General features: G+C 35.6%; 1 protein-coding gene across 3 annotated transcripts in view; it reads right to left on the bottom strand.

The window, feature by feature from the left end:
* Nucleotides 1-9,726: 9,726 nt before the first annotated feature.
* Nucleotides 9,727-20,470, bottom strand: part of CDC123 (cell division cycle 123) — a 174,137-nt gene continuing 163,393 nt past the window's right edge. For all 3 annotated transcript variants that reach the window (XM_001363530.4, XM_056799447.1, XM_007503959.3), the window contains 2 exons: nucleotides 13,646-13,783; nucleotides 9,727-12,874 (listed from right to left, as the gene is read on the bottom strand). In XM_001363530.4, the coding sequence (XP_001363567.1) occupies nucleotides 12,848-12,874; nucleotides 13,646-13,783 (165 nt within the window). In that variant the 3' untranslated portion in view covers nucleotides 9,727-12,847. The remainder of the gene's footprint in view (nucleotides 12,875-13,645; nucleotides 13,784-20,470) is intronic.

The raw sequence follows: 20,470 nt of genomic DNA, 5'->3' as shown, positions 1-20,470 counted from the left end.
TAAATCCAAGCTGAATATATATATATATATATGTTTGTCAGTTGTTGTAACTACTAATTTTTTTTTAAATATTTTTGCACATTACTAATATGGTAATACATTTTGAATAACTTCATATGAGTGACATTATATTGCTCATTTCATGAGTAAGAGATGGATATGAAGGAGGGAGAGACTTTGGAACTCAAAATCTTTTTTAAATGATGTAAAAAATAAGTAGCTAATATGAAATAAGAAAACTATTTTCATGCTGATATTTATTAGGAACATTGGTCTATATCTGTCTCTCTGCTTTTTCTTTCCCTGATATGTTAAAAAGACTATATTTTAACCATAGAAATCATTTAGGATGCCTTCTTTTCCTATTTTTGCAAACAGTTTATATAATATTGAACTTAGTTCTTTGAATGTTTGATAAAATTCACTTTTAACTCCATCTGGTCCTGGGTTGTTTTTTCTTTGAGAATTCATTTGTGGCTTATTTTCCCCTCCCCATCCCACCCCAATCCCCCCCCCTCAGTATTTGGGTTATTTAAATAATCTAATTGTTAGTCTGGCTATTTCATGTTTGTGTAGGTATTTGTCCATTTAATATATTAGCAGTTTCATTGGAATTTAATTGGACAAAAATTGTTTCTGATAATCAATCAAAAAGCACTTATCAAGCATTTGTTATATTTCAAGCACTACACTAAGCCTTGAGGATACATGGAAAAGCAGTGGGTACCTGCCCTGAAGGAGCTCATATTCTAAGGGGCAAAGTTACTGTGTGTGTAAACAATAGCTGGTTTCATCTTCAATTATTGTGAATTATTTATAATTTTTCTCTTTTAAAAAATCAGAGTAACAGTTTGAACCTTCTCTTCTTCAGGCTAATCATGTCCAACTGATGCTCATCTTGCATCAACCTTCCAAGACACTTCAATTTTAACAATATCGTTCATACGATGTCATGTCCAGAATTAGACAAAGTAATCCAGATGAAATATGATGTGAGCAGAGTACAGTAGAACCATCACCTGGAAACTTTGCTTCTCTTAATGTAAATGATGGTTGCTCTTTTGGTTGTCAAAAATCTTGACCCTCTCTGAGGCATGAAACTTGTAGCTCCAGCCTGCAACTACATCCAGAACTGAAAGCCTGTGGCCAGGGGTTCTGATTAGTAAGCATTTCATGTTTCCTCATTATGTCATACCTGATTTTCTTCTGCTAGAAAGTCCAAATATTTCCTTCAGCTGACAATCCATCTTTTTTTCATTGTTAAGATCAACATTGCAAAATACAACTTCATTTTTTTTGCTTTGAGTCAATTGCTTTTTCAAAAGAGCAGATTCTAATTTATTTCTTCAATCTTTAGTAAACATGGCATAGTTTGGGTGATTTGGTTCTGGTTTTTTTTTTCCCCTTAGTATCTAAAGGGTCTCTTCTTTCTTGAAAGATTTCTTGTTTGATGTTGAATTCTGAAGTTACTCATGACATATTTGATGTTACTGTAGATTTCATTATCCCATACTGTGTTTTCAGAAATTTTGTTGCATGATTTCTTTTTTTCCCCATCCCTTACCTTCTGCCTTAGCATTCTATGTATTGGTTCTAAGGCAGAAGAGTGGTAAGTGAAGGCAGTGATTTGCCCAGGGTCACACAGTTAGGAAGGATCTGAGGCCAGATTGGAACCTAGGGCCTCCCATCTTTAGGCCTGGCTCTCAATCCATTGAGTACTGGCTGCCTCCTGTTGCATGATTTCTTGAAGAAAGATGATAAAGATTTTACCTCTATCATGTTTTTCTTAAAGATTTTTGCCCTTAGATTATCTTTTCATGTTCTAGGTTAATTGCCTTGGTTTTAGAGAACCCATATATTTTACCAACTTCATTATGCTCATATTTTGTCCATTTTTTCTTCCACTTCTTTTTTTTAAGTTCTAAGTATTTTTTCTTTCTTTAAAAAAGTAATCTGCTTGGGAGAGTTTCTTTGACTTTGGTACTTAATTACCTGTCTTTTTTATTCACTCTTTAACAGCTCTGACTGTCATCTTTGTTTCTTCTCTTAATTCTTCTAATGCTTTTCTGAGTCATTCTAGATTCTCTTGCACTTGCTCCATGATCATTTTGGGAGTCTTGAAGTTTTCCTCCAATCAGAGATTTCTAATCAATGGCTTTAGCTTTATAATCTTTACTTCTGTCATAACCTTTTTTAGAAGTAATTATTCATTTTTCTTCTTTTGATTCTAATATTAGGTTTGTTATGAGGTTTTCATTCATTTACTATATTTGGATTATTTCTTACTAACTCAACCTATAGAATAAGCCTGCTAGATTTAGAGTTAAGAAGACGTGGGGTTCAAATCCCATGAATAGCTCATGGGAAGTCATTAATCTCTTTCAACCCATTTCATCATCATTAGATCTTGGGAAGATCACTTGACAAGCATTTACTATGTACTGGGCATTGTGTTGGGAGTTGGAGATACAAAAAGTGAAAGTCCCTGACCTCAAGCAACTTGATCATGATCAAAACTGTGACAATATATATAAAATGATTTTTTATAAACCTTGAAGCACTATACAAATGTCAGACTTTATTAGTTTGGAGAGATGGAGTGGAGCCAGATTTAAATGCAATCCTCTTAGCCACCATGCCTGAAGTCCTCCTAATTATTCCTTTTTTTGTTGTTGTTTCATTTTACCTTTCAGTTTATTTGGGGTGACTGATGAGGAGCAGGGAATCTGATTTTATACCCAAACTCTTACTTGACCTTTTTTGTGGGAAAGCTCTTTCCTTCTAGTTCCCCATAGCTTTGGAGCAGGCCCAGCACCAGAGGGTCCCTCCCCTGTCCAAAGCCTCCCTGCTCTCTCTAGTTCAGACCACATTGGTTGAATTCATAAACTTCTGACTATTGAAGAGTAGGGGAGCCTAATAGATTACTGCTAAAAGAGGCAATAGCAGAAGTCACAGGAGGGACGTTAACCCTGGGTGAGAGGGGCCAGTAACTAGCCTTAGCTTTTGTTTCCTTTGGTTTGGAGGAATTTTCTGCTTTTGCTTTTCTTTTCTTTTGGGGGGCGAGGGTTCTTACTATTTTGACACGGTAAGGGGGAGCTAAGTTCAGACTCAATGATTCATTCAGCCATTCTCCTAGAAGTCTTTTGCAAAACTTTTATTTACTTTCATTCTGCTTCCCCACTGGAAATTATTGACTATGCCTCCTAGTGTTCTCTTCATGGTACTGAGGCAAAATGCTCTAGCGTAATGGTTGAGAGAATGGAGAGAATTAACCCAGTGTAGATCTTCAGGCCTCCAGGCAGGTACCAAAGGTATTCCCAAGAAAAAGAAAACAAGGGAATAGAAAGAGGGCAGCTTTGAGACTGCCTTTTCATCTGTTCAAAGGTAGGGCTCAAACTTCAGTGTGATCATTGTGACCAAGCTTAGGTTCCTCCTCACCCTTACATTTTGTGAATTTGAGCTGCACTGTATCATAAGCTCCTGATACGAGGGCCAGATCCATGATAATTACAATGCTGGCAAGCGTGGGAAACGGCAATAAACATTTTTACCAGCCCACATGGGCTGAAGCATCTTACATGAGGAAATCTATCAGTGAAACTGATTTTTATGTGACTCCCTCCCACACAACACCCCCCCCCCTCCAAAATGAGATTCAAAAGTTGGGCTTGAGCCCAGACCAAGTCTACTTACTGGGTAAGTAGGGAAGGGTGCCAGTAGCCAGGCTCTGCTCCTGTTATTCTAGAGGTGACTTTGCTTATCCAAAACTGCTCCTTCATTATGAGCAGGAAGGGAAATATAACTGAACCTGTGTAAGCTGTGAAACCCGGCTACAACATCACCACATTGGCACCTGCAAAGCAGAGATCTTTAGTAAAGCTGTGGGACCAATCATACTCTCCATTCATCAAGACTGGCTGCTTGGCAAGAAGAGGTCCCAATTTAATTAAGATTCTATAGGAAAACCACCGTAGGAAGACAACACTTAAGTGACACTGTAAGTGACACAGGCCAGCTTACCAAAGGGCCACCAGAAGAGTAAGAATGGAAAGAATGGTAGGGTTGGGGAATTTTCTTTAAGATAAACTGAAAAGTCTGTGGAAGGAAAACGGAAAAGGGCTGAGAATTTTTTTTTTCTGTATCAACCCAGTTGTTTTCTAAAATTGGAGTTTAAAAAGATACTAAATAAAATTAATATCCTCATACATTCTGGAACAAGAAAGGATTTGACATTAAACTGTGAATCTCTATGAAGAGAATTCACTTTTCCTTTAAAGTATATAATAAATTTCAAAGTAGTTCCATTTGTTTGTGATTCCTTCAGGTCTGCCTGATGTTCTGTTTTTAATTGTTGTCATCTATTTATTTTGTTTTATGGGATGAAGAGAGGGAAGAAAAGAACCTTTTCTCTAATCCCTCTCCCTCCTATCCTCTCCCCATCACTACCATTAAAAACACATTCCAAGAAAAAAAAAACACCCCATAACACATGTAACAAAATTGCAGTGAAACAAATTTCTGTATTGGTTGGCATAATGACAGATGCCCTATCAGCGCTAATTAATAACTAGTGTTATTAATTAATAGGTCACTTAGATCAGTGGTCTCCACTAGGTGTTTCTCCAAGGGCTACATCTGCCCTGTAAGAAATAATCAGGAAAGATCTTTCTGCCTTTCTACATATATATATGTATATATAAATATATAGGCAGAAAGATATATATATACATATATATATGTATATATATATATATATATATATATATATATCAATCTACCTATGTCCACAGACTGCAGTTGGTTCTCAGACAACTTGGAAGATCAAATTTTGCTAGCAGATTTGTCTAATGCTGTGGAGCAGTGATTCTCAAGCTCTGGTCCGGGTACCCTGAGATTCTGAAAGGGTCCCTGAGATCAAAATTTGTTCCTAACAGCAATAATATTAAAACATTTATTGTGTAATAAAGCAAATATAAACAAAGGCTCTTTGGGTGGGTGGGTACTTTGCTCATCAACAATTTTTAAGAGTGTTAAGTGGGTATTCTAACACTAAAAAAGTTCAAGAACCAATACCTTAGAATATGGATATGTTTTTAGTTGTAAGCTTAATTTTATCCGTTACCTTTCTTGATATTTTGGTTCCATTTTCAGCAGGGGCTAATAATCCATCTCCTTTCTCCTCATGTTAAATTAGGTGAAAATCCAAACAGTCTCTAGGAGAGGTGCGTTGAAGGTCATGTAAGTGACGGAAATGACCGCCATGATGGATGAACCAGAATCAACATCATCTTGTTCTTGGTGGTCATTATAAATTCTGGATGGGAGTAGAGGCACAATGGACTAGCATGTCATTCAACCAAGTGCTATTTATATGAAAGTTTCTAAAAATTAGGGGCTTGTCTTTCATCTTTTGCAACTTCATGTCCAACCAATCCATCCCACCTCTACATCTTTTCTTGTATCCGTCCCTCTTCTCTACTCAGATTGCCATCATCCTAGCTAAGGCCTTCCTTACCTCTTGCCTACATTACTGTAAATAGTACCCTACTTACTCATCTTTCCACTTTTAGACTCTCCCCACCAATAAATCCTTCCTCCAAAATTAACATCATCTTAGTCTCTCCCCATCGACCTTTCCTCATACAACTGCTTACATCATCTTGAGGAACAGGCCAGATCACAGGTCACTCCCTACACAAAAAAAAGTTCCATGTTTCCCTGGCGTGATCCTCTTGGATAAATTAGAAGCTCCCCCAACTAATACATGGGGCCCTTCACAATTTGACTCTGATATTCATTTTCATATTTTCTACTTGACATTCTAGCCAACTTGAACTAGGTGTCCCCAAAGCGACGCCTCATGTCTAGCACAGGTGCCGCTTGAAGGCTGTTCTGAGCCTGCACTGTTTTGCGCTCCTGCTTTTCTAGAATCACCCTGGAAAAACGATCTGTGAACATGTTCTTGTCAGTCAACTACAAACTCTTGAAAGCAGGAAACTCTTTTGTTTCTGCTTTTGAATTCCTCGTGCCTTGCATATGGCAGGCATTGGATGTGTGCTGAATTAAGGGAACTAGGGTTCAAAACTGGGACCACCAGGAAGTGAGAGGGGAAACACGGGCAAGACCACCTTAGACCTGCCATTCAAGTTAAATTTTACACCAAATGGTCCCCTCCTTCAGCTATTCTGTTATGGAAGTGTCAACGATCTGGAAGACTGTTTAAGTCCCTTGAATGTGCACATGAGCCAGAAGCGTGCCTTCTGCTGATCATTTATAAAATGACGACTGCCAGAAGCAGGCACCTAATATGGGTCCAAGGAGAGCATATCTGTAAGACAAACCCCATAGATTTCTTGATTTACAGCCATATTATAGTTCTGTTCAAAACAGACTTCAAATGATCAGGTAACTCAATCTTAGTGGTGGAAAAAAATTAACATTTGCCTAGTTAATTATTCCAAATATCAATGGACTCTTAGAGCAAAGATCTCCCTTATTATTTGTCAATCGCACTGCAGAAACACGTTTTTCTAAGAGATAAACCATATCTATCCTGCCCCTACAAGCTAAAGAAATGATGTTTGCAAAATACCTTAGATAAGAAATATCACTGGGTTTTATGACATTATTCAAGGTAGATGGGTGATTACTGAAAAAGAATTATGGGACAGACAAACAGTATACTACACAGAGTAGCAAGATCTTTTACTTTTTAAGATACTAAGACAAGGGGGCAGCCAGGTAGCACAGTAGATAGAGCACCAGGCCTGGATTGGGAGGACCTGGGTTCAAATGTGACCTTGGATACTTCCTAGATGTGGGATTCTGGGCAAGTCACTTAACCAGGTTGCCAAGCCCTTATTACTAGGAAAGGAATTAAAGGTTTTATATATAAATACTGACAAGACTAACAAGCAGTGCTGTGATAGAGAACCAGCTTTAGTCAAAATTTGCATTCAATACTGATCAATACTGACTGGTGATCTTAGGCAAATCACTTAACCTCTCAGTGCCTGCAGGAAATGAAGTCTAAAGGTATAAAGCAGTTTGTTGCTCTATATTGGTAGAGGGCACTTCCTCACTGGTATTGTCACCATCAATAAAATCAAAGGTCCAGGGGCCAATTCAAGAATTTTTTTTTTGCTCAATTATATATGTTTGTAATGAGTTTTTCCTTTCTCAGTGAGGAGGATGCAAATTTTCATTGATTGGGAAAAATACAATTTAATTTTTTGATAATTACAGATTCACACAAAAATTTAAAGTTTTCATTTTTTTTAAACCCTTACTTTCTGCCACAAAATCAATACTATGTATTGGCTCCAAATCAGTAGAGCAGTAAGGGCTAGGCAATGGGGGTTAAGTGACTTGCCCAGGGGCACAAAGTGAGGAAGTGTCTGAGACCTTATTTGAACCCAAGACCTCTGTCTCTAGGTCTGGCTCTCTATCCACTGAGCCACCCAATTGCTTCCCAGTTTTCAGTTTGTAAAAAAAAAAAAAAGTTAATGTGATGGGCTGAGTACATGTTACATATAAGAGAATTGTCACCATGTCTGTGCTTAGATCTAGGGCTGAAGGAACACAAATCTGCTCTAGCCACTATGATACCTGGCTACCCCCTGGTCATAGTAAACAACATCCATTCGAGAACAACAATATATGCATATAACCTCAGACCTCAAAATGATAAATCTCTTTTCCTACCTCAACTGTCTGAGATGTTTTTCCTTATGTTAAAAGAATGAAAGGTATACAGTTTAGAGTATGCAATAGCTCTGGAACTGTCCCAAACAAGTAGGCAGAAGTAATTGGTTTGGTAGAATTTAGCCATGGCCTTGGAACTATTAAGTTTTCAATAAAGAAAGCAGTGGGATGAAATATATACTGGAAATATATTGATTGTCCTTTGATGTTTCACCTTGGTTGAAGTTTAACAGTACAGCTTAAAATAGTGGTTATATATAGTTGAGATCTGATTATAAAGTAATGAAATGCATTTTTTAACATTCACTTGAAATTTCTAAATTTCTAATCCTAAAATTCTAATTTGCAGCTAATTTCTAAAGGTCTGGTATCCAAGATTTTTAGAATATCATTGCAAAATGACACCAAAAGCCATTGTCCAATGAAAAAATAGATGGAGAATAGAAATAATTCTTTAAAAAAGGAACTGGAAACTATTAATAAACATATGAAGTACTGTTCCAAATTAAGAGAAATGAAAATCCAAACAACTCTTAGTTTTTGCCTCATGCTTAGCAAATTGGCAAAGACAACAAAAATCAGTAAATCAGTATTGGAGAAGATGCGGCAAAACCAGGCAAACTACTACAACATTGGTGGGGTTTTGAATTCGTTCAACCATTCTGGAAAGCAATTTGTAATTATATTTAAAACTGACCAAAATACCCATGTTCTTTGGGCCAGAGATAATAATGAAGCCCATTCCCTAAAAAAAGTTAAAGACAGGAGGAAAAAAATAGATCTTTTATACACTAAAATATTTATAGCATTTTGTGGCAATAGAAAAGTAAAAACAAAGCAAGTACCCATTGACTAGGGAATGGGTAAATAAATCATGGATGTAATGAAATGGTGCTACACACAGAAACTGATGATTATGAAAATTTTAGATAAACATGGGAAGACATGAATGGATTCAGGTAACAGTAAGTAGAACTAGGAGACTAATATATGGAATTATATCAATGTAGATGAAAAAACAACATGAAATTAAATGCTACATAATTATTAGAAAAGTGGGGACTATGGATATAAAAATCTGTAGTTGGTTTTGCTTTTTAATCTTTGTTATAAGGAAGGACTTTTCTTTTTAAAAAAAATAAGGTTCTAGAGGATACCATTTTTTAAAATTACATGTTTTAGATATTTTAAAAGTTGTTCCCACCCCCCTCTCCCAGTTACATCATCATAGAATACATTATAGTTCCTGAGGGTGACTTCTTCAAAGGATATCAGTCATTTGGACAAGTCCTAGAATACTTCAAAATGTATTATTTTATCTCTTTCCTTACTAGCACACAAAAAAATATGGCCTTAAAAGGCATCACTATGTGTAAGGACCTGAGTTTGGAAAATCCTTGTACCAACGCAAATCACCAGTTCTATAATTCATAGTTCTAAAGAGTTGCCTAGGACACTGAGCAGTTAAATGACTTGCCTAGGGTCATATAACTCATAGGTACCAAGGAACACTCATGCCCCATCATCTTCACTCTGAAGCACATGGTTGGCCCTCTACTCACCATAACAGCTTATTTCCCTGGATGATTCTATAAAGGAAAAAAAAAAAGCTTTATAGACAACCTGACAATCTGACCCCTCTAGCACCCGGGAGGTGCTAAATGAACATGACTGTTATAAACTGCTTGTCAACTCTGGGAGGACAGAAGGAAGAGAGGAGGGGACAACATGAAACATGGAGCCATGGGGAAGAAAAAAACAAATAAAGGGAAAAAATTATACCCTTAACAAGAGGCATATTTATAAGATCCATCTAATTTCCTAGTCTATTCTAACCTCTTACAAAAGGTACTGCTTTAGCTATTTATTACATTACCTGGATTTTATACCTACTTTTTGACACAGGTCACAAAAGGGAGCTGGACCTCTAATAATTCAAACACTGAATTTTTAAATGATAAGAAGAAATGGGAGAGCTGAATATTCCAAGTGTAAAAAGAATAGGGAAAACCCTCCACAATATTCAATTTCAGTTCTTTATTTAAAGAGAAAATCTATAAATATATGATCCTGTTATCCCAGCTAAGATCCTTATGCATTGAAATAAATAAGTTCCAAATATGGAAGGAAAAAATCAATTATTCAGACAGACAACATATTTTAAAGTTATACTAGTTTTCATAACTGACAAAAACAGACATGGTAGCTTCTGAATTATGAGACTATTCAAAAGCAGGAATCACTTTCTAAGGAAGTCAAAAGTTTTTATAGCTCAAATACAATTAAATTTTATTAACAAAATAACATTAATATGAATACAAAGGAATGAGCCTCAATGTGACAAGCTATTTGTACCTCATGGCTCACAGTCATTAAAAAAACATGTGGTTCTAAACACATATTCATTGGGATCATGGTTCACAAGACACAGGGATCATGTTTTAATATTCCATTTCCATTATGCTTCCAGATATCCACATTTATTCATTTCATTGGTTCAACACACTTGAAAATTTTCTCTGCTGAATTTGGAGTTCAAGGATCTAAGATGGAATGCTCTTCTGCCAACAAATGTGAGATCTTGGGCAAATTACTTCATCTTTGTGCTGCAGTTTGCTCATTTATAAAGAGAGGATTGGACTAGATAACCTATAAGGTTCCTTTTGGCTATAAATCTATATGACCTGGTTATTACAAGGCTTTTGCTTTCCTTCTCAATGGGGAGAAAGGCAAGAATCATCAATTTCAATGATTGAATGTTTTTTTTAATAAATCTAAATGATTCTATGACTTCAGAGTCAGGGTGCAGTTATGTTTGGAACACTTCAACATGATTTGAAGGGGATGGGAGATAAAGCCTAGAACATGTTATAGTATAAAGTACAGTGAACCTACAGTCAGAGGAGATGGATTGTGTAATCCTAGGAAAGCCATTGTTGCTTTTGAGTTTTAAAAATCTGAACAATGAAGAGGTTGGATTGGAAGACTCCTATGGGCCCTCCAGGCACCAACCCCAACCCCAACTCATACAAATGAGTCTCTAAATAGTTTACTCTCTTTCCTAATTGTACTGCTTCCTATATCTTTCAAGATGTCAGTGAGTGAGGATGTGCAAGTTGTAGGTTTCTACAAAGGCCCTATCCAAGGTCACACAAGTAGTAAGTAGCAGGGTGAGGAATTGATTCCAAAACACAATCTTCTTTACATTATTACACCATGCTGCCTCTAGGTGTCAAGAACAGATGAGAATCTAAGAATAGGCATACCTTTTCTACATTCCTTTGAAAAGGAGGCTATGTCCCTTTAAAATATTTTGGGAAAAGCACATATTAATAAACAATAAATTTTGGATCCTATTTGAAATGCATATATAAATAATATTTGTTCTTTTTTAGAGGCATACTATAGGATTTTATAATTTAAAAAAATAAAATTTCGCCAGACACATTTTACATCATGTAAATAAACTAAGAGCCAAGTTAGCATAGAAATTTCTCTAATAAGAATCAGCCTATAGATATTTTTTACCAAAATAAAATCAAAACAGAAGCCCACCTTGAACACTATCACCTGTATAGATAAACACATTATCCCAAAATGATCAATAAGGGTACAACTTCAATGGCATCTCCTCAGATTTATAAGATTATGGGAACAAGTAAAGATATTGACTCATAAACAATTAATTCAAGACAATTCTAGAACATTGCAAAGAAATAATGGATGATGCTACTTAAATGATGAAAAGTATAATCTAAAATTCTAAGTCTTGTAGTATGCACATCAAACTTCTCATTCTTCCAGTTACTCCAGCCCTGTGGAAAATTGAAACAGACACAGGAGAACACCTGGAATGTTCTTTTAAAACATCTATTGGTACTTAAGGACTTGCAGAGGCGACAACATGAGTAATAATGGCTCATAATCTAAAAGCAAAAAGGCAAAATTGAATCTAGAATGAACAAATAGGCATGACGCCTTCTACCATGTGGTCTTTATTTGCCAGGAATAAAGATGTATACTGCTCTCTTTCTTATGAAAACGCAATACCCAAAGAGGGGATGGAGGTGGGCCTGTCATTTAACTGATTGTAGGTAACCCCTTTACCAAAGAGGGTCAGTGACTCCAATGGACCTGATAGTCCTGGACAGTTGTCTAGAGCACTACTGGAGAAGTTCCTTGCTCAGAGTCACCAAGTCAGTGTGTGTGTGTGTGTGTGTGTGTGTGTGTGTGTGTGTGTATTGGGTGTGGAGCACAGGTGAAGGTTGCAAGGGGAAATTGTCAGGATGACTTTTTTCTCTCTCCACATCTCTCTGGCCTCTCCAGCTATATTATGCCAGTGTGTTTTTTACAAGTGAAGAACAAGATGCACTCTGGGAACACATGAAGCACTCTGGAGAACTGTATTCACTTTCATGGACTTCTGCTGTTGGCATTTGGGACAACAGGGCATTGAAATATTAAACCTCGGTTCCCAAGTGCCAAATAAACTTTTGGAGAATGGTTTAATCATTAAGAGAACTGATATCACATAATTCTTAAAAACAAAATAAGGAGATCTCTTACCTAAACTACAGTAAACTTTATGTTATAATTTGACACAATATTAATATGATCATGAAAATCTGATGAAACTAAGAATTTTTTGTTATCCAAAAAACTGAAGATCAAGAACAAATTGATACAAAGATTATAAGAGTCTCTTCAAAGTTAAAAAAAAAAAAAGAAAGCAAGAAAGCCCATGGCAACCTGGGGTTATTCCAAAAGATAAAGCTAATTAATCTAAATTCATTATTGCATAACAGCAACACAAGTTTATCCACCTACCTATTGGGCACAAAATATTACAAGAAGCTTAGCTTAATTTGGCTTCACAGGCTGAGTCAAAAGACCAATTAGACCATACAAAATGTTTCATACCACTAGAACAAGATAGATTCCTATGTTGAAGTTCTCTATTTATTATGCTATTTTGACATGGTAACAAAGTCTCTCCATTTTTTTCTAGTTGAATATACATGAATATAAAAAGCAATTGATTGGTTTTTCTTCAGGTTGGTAGAAGGGTCTGGCCTACAAGCAGCCTAGTGAAGAAGCCTACAAGCTTTCTTCTTTACTTAAGCCTTTAACTCTCTGGCTCTTATCAGTCATCTTCTTGTTGATTTCTTTTCTGTCAAGAGAAACAAAAAGTACATTAGAGAGTACATTTTAATGAGGATAATTGCAATATTAAGTTAATTCTATCTGCAAATGATCACATAATCACCTAGAGGCTGTGGTTTTATATACTGTTAAGAATTATTAGGAAAAATATGGGGCTATATTATTACTTTGGTTTCTGGACAAATCAACTTTGATTCTTTCTTATATTTCTTTTCTCATCACTCTATTGCAAATATAAATAACATGGAAATAGGTTTTGAACAATGATACATGTATAATCCAGTGGAACTGCTTGTCAGCTCTGGGATCAGGGATGGAAGAGGAATGAGAAAATCATGAATCATGTACCCTTGGAAAAATATTCTAAATTAATTAGTTTTTTAAAATATTTATTTTCTCATATATAAAAATGTTTTTCAGTAGCAATAGCAGAAATATGAATCACTGAAATCATAACAGATTAGACATTTACTTGTATGTTACATATTTACTTGTATATGCAGTACAAGTATTATAAAAAATTAATTTGAAAGCAACAGTCATCTATAGTAGGATGGACTTAAAGAAACATTTAACACTCATAAGATGAATTCTCCCTTCAGTTGACTAGGAAGAGAAACGCTTATTTTGATTTGTTCAGATATTAAAATATGAACCATAAAATTTATTAAATTTATGGCATTAGATAATAACCACCTAAAAAGCTAAGCATCAAAGGGCCATTTTCTTAAGCAAATTTGAAAACAAAAATTATTTGCTAAAAACTTGTTTACTTTACCAGTTTTAGAAAGTCTATTAGTTTATGAGCATCTTCACCAGTGGAGAGATCTACAAAATCTTTAGGAAGTCGGTAACTCAGGTAGGGACTTGGTTGTACTGTAACTTCACTGTTTGTGCAACGAAAGGTTGGAGAATCCTTTAAAAAAAAATTGAAAATTTAAAGCCAAGTTTATGGTGCTATTTGTATTGTTCAAAGTTTATTCATTTCACTGAAAAACAACACTAGACCCCCAAAATCGGCCTCTCCATCTCACATTCTTTCAAAGGTACCACCTTTATTCCAATCTCCTAGAGTAGAAATCTTATGGTCATCTTAGGTTTGACCTTCTCATTTGTCCCCTATCTTTAGTCTGTCATATTAAGAGGAAGTGGAAATTAGATTCTGAAATGAAAAGGATTCCAAAGTATATATTTTAAGGTGTACATACTTTAATTTTATATAGCACCATAGGATGCTACAGCTATAAGTAATATTAACAATTACCTAATATAAATTCCCTTAACAGACAATAATAAAAATAACAACCAATAGCATATAGCATCATAAGTTTTACAAAGCACTTTACATATATTATCTCATTTGATCCCTCACAACAACTGTATGAAGTAGGAACAATTATTATCCCCATTTTACAGATGAAGAAACTGAGGCTGAGAGAAGTTATGTGATTTGCCAAGGTTACATCTATTAAATGACTTAAGCAGATTTTCAATTCAGTTCTTCCTAACTCTAAGTCTACCACCCTATCTACTACATCAACCCTCTGCTTGGGATGAGGAACCTACAGCCTGGAAAGTATAATAAATAACTTGGCAACACCACATGGCAAGTATGTGGCAAAACCAGGATTAAAATTCAAGTCATATTATTTCCATTTGAATGTTTTTATATTATACTATGTTGTTTTCTATATGTATATATATGTATACATATATACATATGTATAAATGTATACACATCTATCCATAGAAGCATATACACATATAACATTATATTTTTAACATATTATATACATATATGTGTGTGGATATACAAAGATATGCACATATGCATATATACGTACTATATATGCCAGTAACTTCTGCTTTGGTTAGGCTAATGGACAAATGAGCCAAGCATCAAGAGCACACATAGGGAACAGCTGGGTGAATTGAGAGCCAGGCCCAGAGACAAGAGGTCCTGGGTTCAAATATGGCTTCAGATACTTCCTAGCTGTGTGACCCTGGGCAAGTCACTTGACCCCCATTGCCTAACCCTTACCACTCTTCTGCCTTAGAACCAATACACTGATTCTAAGATGGAAGGTAAGAGTTTAAAAAAAAAAAAGAACACATATAAAGGTAAGCCATACTGCTATCCATTCATTCAATACTATCCTTGAAATGTAAAAATTATAAATTTATTTATATTTAATGTTACATTTAAGTTATATTTATTTTTCTTGAAGTTATAATGGACTGGGGTTAATCAAAATATATTCTCCTTCGAAATGTCTCTTAAAACCAACTATATCCAACTGCAATGTACTCCCTAAGAGACAGAAGTAAAATAAAAGTGAGGAAAGTTGAATGGCCCATAGGGGAAATGTCCTATCAAAGTAACCAAAAAGATCAAATCAACTCTATATTCTGTTAGTAGAAGGATATCAACTCAAATTCATCTGCCACAAAAATGAGAGAAATCAAAGCTTTGAAAAAAAAAAAGTTGACAAAGATCACATTAAAAAGGTTGCATCCAGTTTTCTTGGGAAAATACATTTATATATTTATAACAGGTTTTGCATTTCTTCCCTTCTCAATAGGTAGGGAAGGGGTTGGGGAATGTAGAGAATTTAGAACTGAAAATAAACAAAACTGAATAATAAAAATAAAGCTTTTGTAAATGTAAGTAGGACTTAAATAGTGAGGATAGTAGTTGCTTTAAATAGTTCAAAATTACACCAAATTTGCCATATTTTCCATTTGTTAGATTTATTGTTATAAAAAAATGCTTCTTAATTCTACTGATAAAGTTCTACCACTTAACACTAAGCATAATTCTCATAAGGACTGTATTTCTTTCATAAACTAAAATCTTCAATGTAAATTTTTTTTGTTGAAAAGAACTGGCCTTTTTACTGACCTTCAGATAAGGCTTTTGGTCTTGAGGTATGAAGTTTATCTGAATTTGTGGATAAGATGTTATATATATATATACACACACATATATGTGTGTATATATGTCTATATATATAAATATATATAAGAACCTTTAAAATTTTTAGCAAGAACTTCTTATTTAACACCATATTTATCTGTGATCTAACTTGAAAACATTTTACAAAAAGCAGTACATTCTCAATTTTTCTGTTGCTTTTGTTAAAAAATCCCCAGAGTCCAATTGAATCACATTAAGAATAGGAACTGAACTTCCAAAATTAAATTTATTAGTATAATTATAATATGATAATATGGCAGAGGCAAGAAGGCCATCCTTGCAAGATCAATCAATTGATAAGCATTTATTAGTCACTTACTATGAAACAGGCCCTGTGGTAGGTGCTGAGGCTACAAAGACAAAAGCAAAAACAGTTCCTGACCTCAAAAAACTTACAATTTAGTTAAGGGAGACAACATTATACAAATATAGATATATATACTAAATAGATTTTTAAAAAAAGGTAACTTGAGGCAGAAGGAATATTTGTGTGGCTGAAGGAAGCACTGGAGCTGGTCCAGGGTTGCTAAGAGACAGAGATGAGACAGTGCATTCTTAGTACAAGGGAGAGCCAATGTCAAGACACGGAGATATCAAGGTCAAGAGTCACATGTGAGTAACAGTAAGAGGCTCATAAAAGAGAATAATGTGTAGAAAGGCTGGAAAGATAGGATGGGGTCAGGTTGGGAAGGCTTTAAATGCTAAAAAGAGGAGTTTCTACATGAGCCCGAGGTTGGAGTGAGCCACTAGTGCCAGCCAGGGAAGTTGGGAATGGAGCTGTGTGTGACATAATCAGATTACTCATTTCCCAATTACTCATTGAGGAAATCACTTTTGTGGTTGAACAGAGTTTGGACTGGATCGAGGAGAGACTTCAGGCAGTGAGAACCATCAGGGGAGAGGCAATGGGGGCATCAGGTGGTGAAGGAGATGTACCCAAGAGATATCAGGAAGGCAGAAATGACAATATTTGGTAGCTGAATTGATACATAGGATAAGGGAGAGAGAAGCTGACTTTGAGAACCTGGGGCCCAGTTTTGTTTTGGACATAAAATAGCTGTAAAACTATGGATGAGAAATTTAATTTCTGAATGTTCAACTCTCTAAGATTCTGAAGTTAAAAACAAGTAGCTCACTGAGGTAGAAGGAATTCCAAAATACCAGATCCAAACATGGTTGAGCAAAACTGCCTTATCAGGTGTTACATGTTAATGACTGACATGACAAACTACTACCAATTAACAGAAAAGCTCTCCTCCTTTAACTTTAAGAGCATACTATCAACACTGAACATTTGACATGTGTTTTGTGGTGTTTCTAGAGACATCTTTATTTAAACTATGCAAGTAATTGTGGAGAATGTGCTTTTGCTGCTGCTTTCTTCACTCTACCTGAAATGCTTTCAATAGATGACAGCAGAAAGGGTTTTTTTTTACTTTATTCATTCCCCTTATTTAAAAATATTTTTAACTTATCCTCTTTATTAGCAAATAATCATCATTGTCCACAAATGACCGATTCATTATTTTTTGTGTTTTTAAAGATATTATTTCCCCAATTACACATAATTACTATTTTTCAACATGTTTTCTGAAATTAAAGATCCAAATTATCTCCCTCTTTCCTTTCCCTTCCCCCTCTAAGAGATGGCAAGCAATTTGATCTGAGTTACACATGTATTATCAAGCAAAGTTACGTACTTCCATATTGGTCACTGTTGTAAGAGAATACTAATATAAAACCACCCAACCAACCAAAAAAAAAACTAATGTGAAAAACAGTGCTTCGATTTGCATCCAACTTCAACAGTTCTTTCTCTGGAGATGAAGAGCATTCTTTGTAACAAGTCCTTCAGAATTGTCCTGAATCATTGTATTGCTGAGAATACCTAAGTCTTTCACAGTTGATCATCACACAATATTATAGTCATTGTGTACCATGTTCTCCAAGATTCTACTATTTCACTCTGCATCAGTTCATGTAGGTCTCCCAACTTTTTCTTAAATCGTCTTGTTCAAAGTTTCTTATAGCACAATAGTATTCTATTACCAACACATGTCATAGTTTGTTCAGCCATTCCCCAGTTAATGGACATTTCCTCATTTTCCAATTCTTTACTACCACAAAGAAGTGCTATAAATATTTTCATACAAGTAGGTTCTTTCTCCTTTTATATGATCTTTCTGCGATACAGACCAAAAGTGGTATTACTGGATCAAAGGGTATGAACAGTGTTATAGTCCTTTGGGCAGAGTTCCAAACTGCCTCCAGAATGGTTGGATTAGTTCATAGCTCCACCAACAATGTATTAGTGCCCCAACTTTGCCAAATCTCCTCCATTATTTATCACTTTCATTTACTATCTTACTGGCTAGTCTGAGAAGTATGAGGTAATACCTCAGAGTTGTTTTATTTTGCATTTCTCATGACTGATTCATTCTTAAGAAACTAAATTCCTTATACACAGAGACTGATACATTGTGGTACAATCGAAGGTGATGGACTTCTCCATTAGTATCAATGCAATTTCCCTGAACAATCAGCAGGGATCTAAAAAACACTATCCACAAGCAGAGGATAAACTGTGGGAGTAAAAACACCGATGAAAAGCAACTGCTTGACTACAGGGTTGGAGGAGATAAGACTGAGGAGAAACTCTAAATGAACACTATAATGCAAATTCCAACAACAGGGAAATGGGTTCGAGTCAAGAACACATGTGATAACCAGTGGAATCATGCGTCGGCTATGGGAGAGGGAAAGGCGGGGGGGGGGGGGGGTTAGAAAAGAAAACGATCTTTGTTTCCAGTTAATAATGTATGAAAACGACCAAATAAAATAATGTTAAAAAAAAAAGAAACTAAATTCCTAATAGAATCAGGCAGTAATTGTATACTTGGATTTTCAAAGAAGCTACAATGTAATTCTTATTGCAAAGAAAATGATAAAGTTCTTCACAGTATCTGTCAGATAGATAACATATTTTGACTTGACAAAACTTTCACTTTCCCCTTCATAAACTACAAGGCTTACTTTAGAGTTAACTTTTATAGTAAACATTTTTTTAAATGTTATACTTTAATTCTGTTTTCTCTGCCAAGAATGACTTCTGTACTAGAAATGACAGAACAAATATGACTAAAATAGAATTGATGTCAAAGTATGGATAGTTAGATGTTATTCCTTTGCATTCTTTTTTTTTTTTGCTAGACTATTATCCATATAACATGGCTTCACATTCTGAATTTAACCCAAATTAGCTTAGTCCCTCTCCTCTCTCTATATACTCTCATTTGGTGACTTCATTAGTTTCCATTAAATGATCAACTCTCTGTAAATGACTCCAAGATCTCTATGATCAGCCCATCTCTCTCTTAAGCTCTGGCTCCACATCATTAATTGCCTAGTAGACATGTCAAAGCAGATAGCTACCTCAAACTCAACAAGTCCCAAATTAAGGTAATGATTCTTTACTTCCAAACTCACCCCTATTCTGATATTTTTTTAAAAGGGCAGTTCCTGACATACAGTATATAGTACTACATAAATGCTTATTCCCTAACTTACCCATGCACCCACCAAACTCTTTTCTGAATTTCTTTTAAGAGCAATATCATTCTGCCATTCACCAAAGTTTGCAACTTGTGTCATCGTAAACTCCTGGTATGTACTCATACCATCTACCCAATCAATTGCTAAATCTTGCTCCAACGTTTCCTAAATTGTTACATACTACAATTCTCAAATATCCTCTTCTCTCTACCCACATAGCCATTAGCCTAGTGCAGGCCATTATCACCTCTCACCTGGACTATCTAACAGCCTTCTACCTGATCTTCCTCTCTAAAGTCCCCACTCCTCTCTAATCTATTTGTCATACAACTGGCAAACTGATTTTCCTAAAACACAAATATTTCTCCCACTTAATAAACTCCATCATATCCTCATCTCTCCCAAGATCAAACTCCTCAGTATGTCACTAAAGCCCTTCACAATTTGGTCCCAGCCTACCTGCCTTATTATATTCACACCCACCACCATCTCGGCACCTCTGAGTCTTCTGTACTGATGATTCTCCATGGCTGGTTGGGATTTCTCATTTCCTTCAAGGATTGGCTCAAGGACCACTGTCTAGATCAGAGCTTTCTCAATCCACTCACTACCCCACCCCCAAGCTACTTGTGTATTACCTGAAAAAAAATCATTTTTTATCTATCTTGTATATCTCAAGTCTCTGAATGCTTATGTTTTAAAGGACTGGGGCTGTATCCTCAGAGCCTAGTAGAGGGGCTATCACACAGCAGGTTCTTGGTGAACCTTTGCTGCCTACTTTGCATGTGTGTTTTATGTACCTACTTATGTTCGTGCTATCTCCCTCTTTGGAATGTAAACTCTCTAAAGGCAGGGTCAGTTTTACTTTAGTCTGCAGCTATCGTGCCTTGCACAGTGCCTGGCACAGAGAAGATACTGATTATTTGATACCTCTAGAAAAGGGAAGCTCAAGAAGGAAATATGAAAAATCTGGTAAAAAGGCAGTGGTGAAGATTATATATGTGTAAGTGCCCTGAAAACTCAAAGCACTATCAGGTTATCTGGTATTGTTATTACCTCATTTTTCTCCTATCT

This window comes from Monodelphis domestica, chromosome 5 (genome assembly GCF_027887165.1).
Source record: "Monodelphis domestica isolate mMonDom1 chromosome 5, mMonDom1.pri, whole genome shotgun sequence".
NCBI lineage: Eukaryota > Metazoa > Chordata > Mammalia > Didelphimorphia > Didelphidae > Monodelphis > Monodelphis domestica.
Note: the sequence above shows the minus strand (reverse complement) of the source record. Positions and strands in the feature narration are given on the sequence as shown.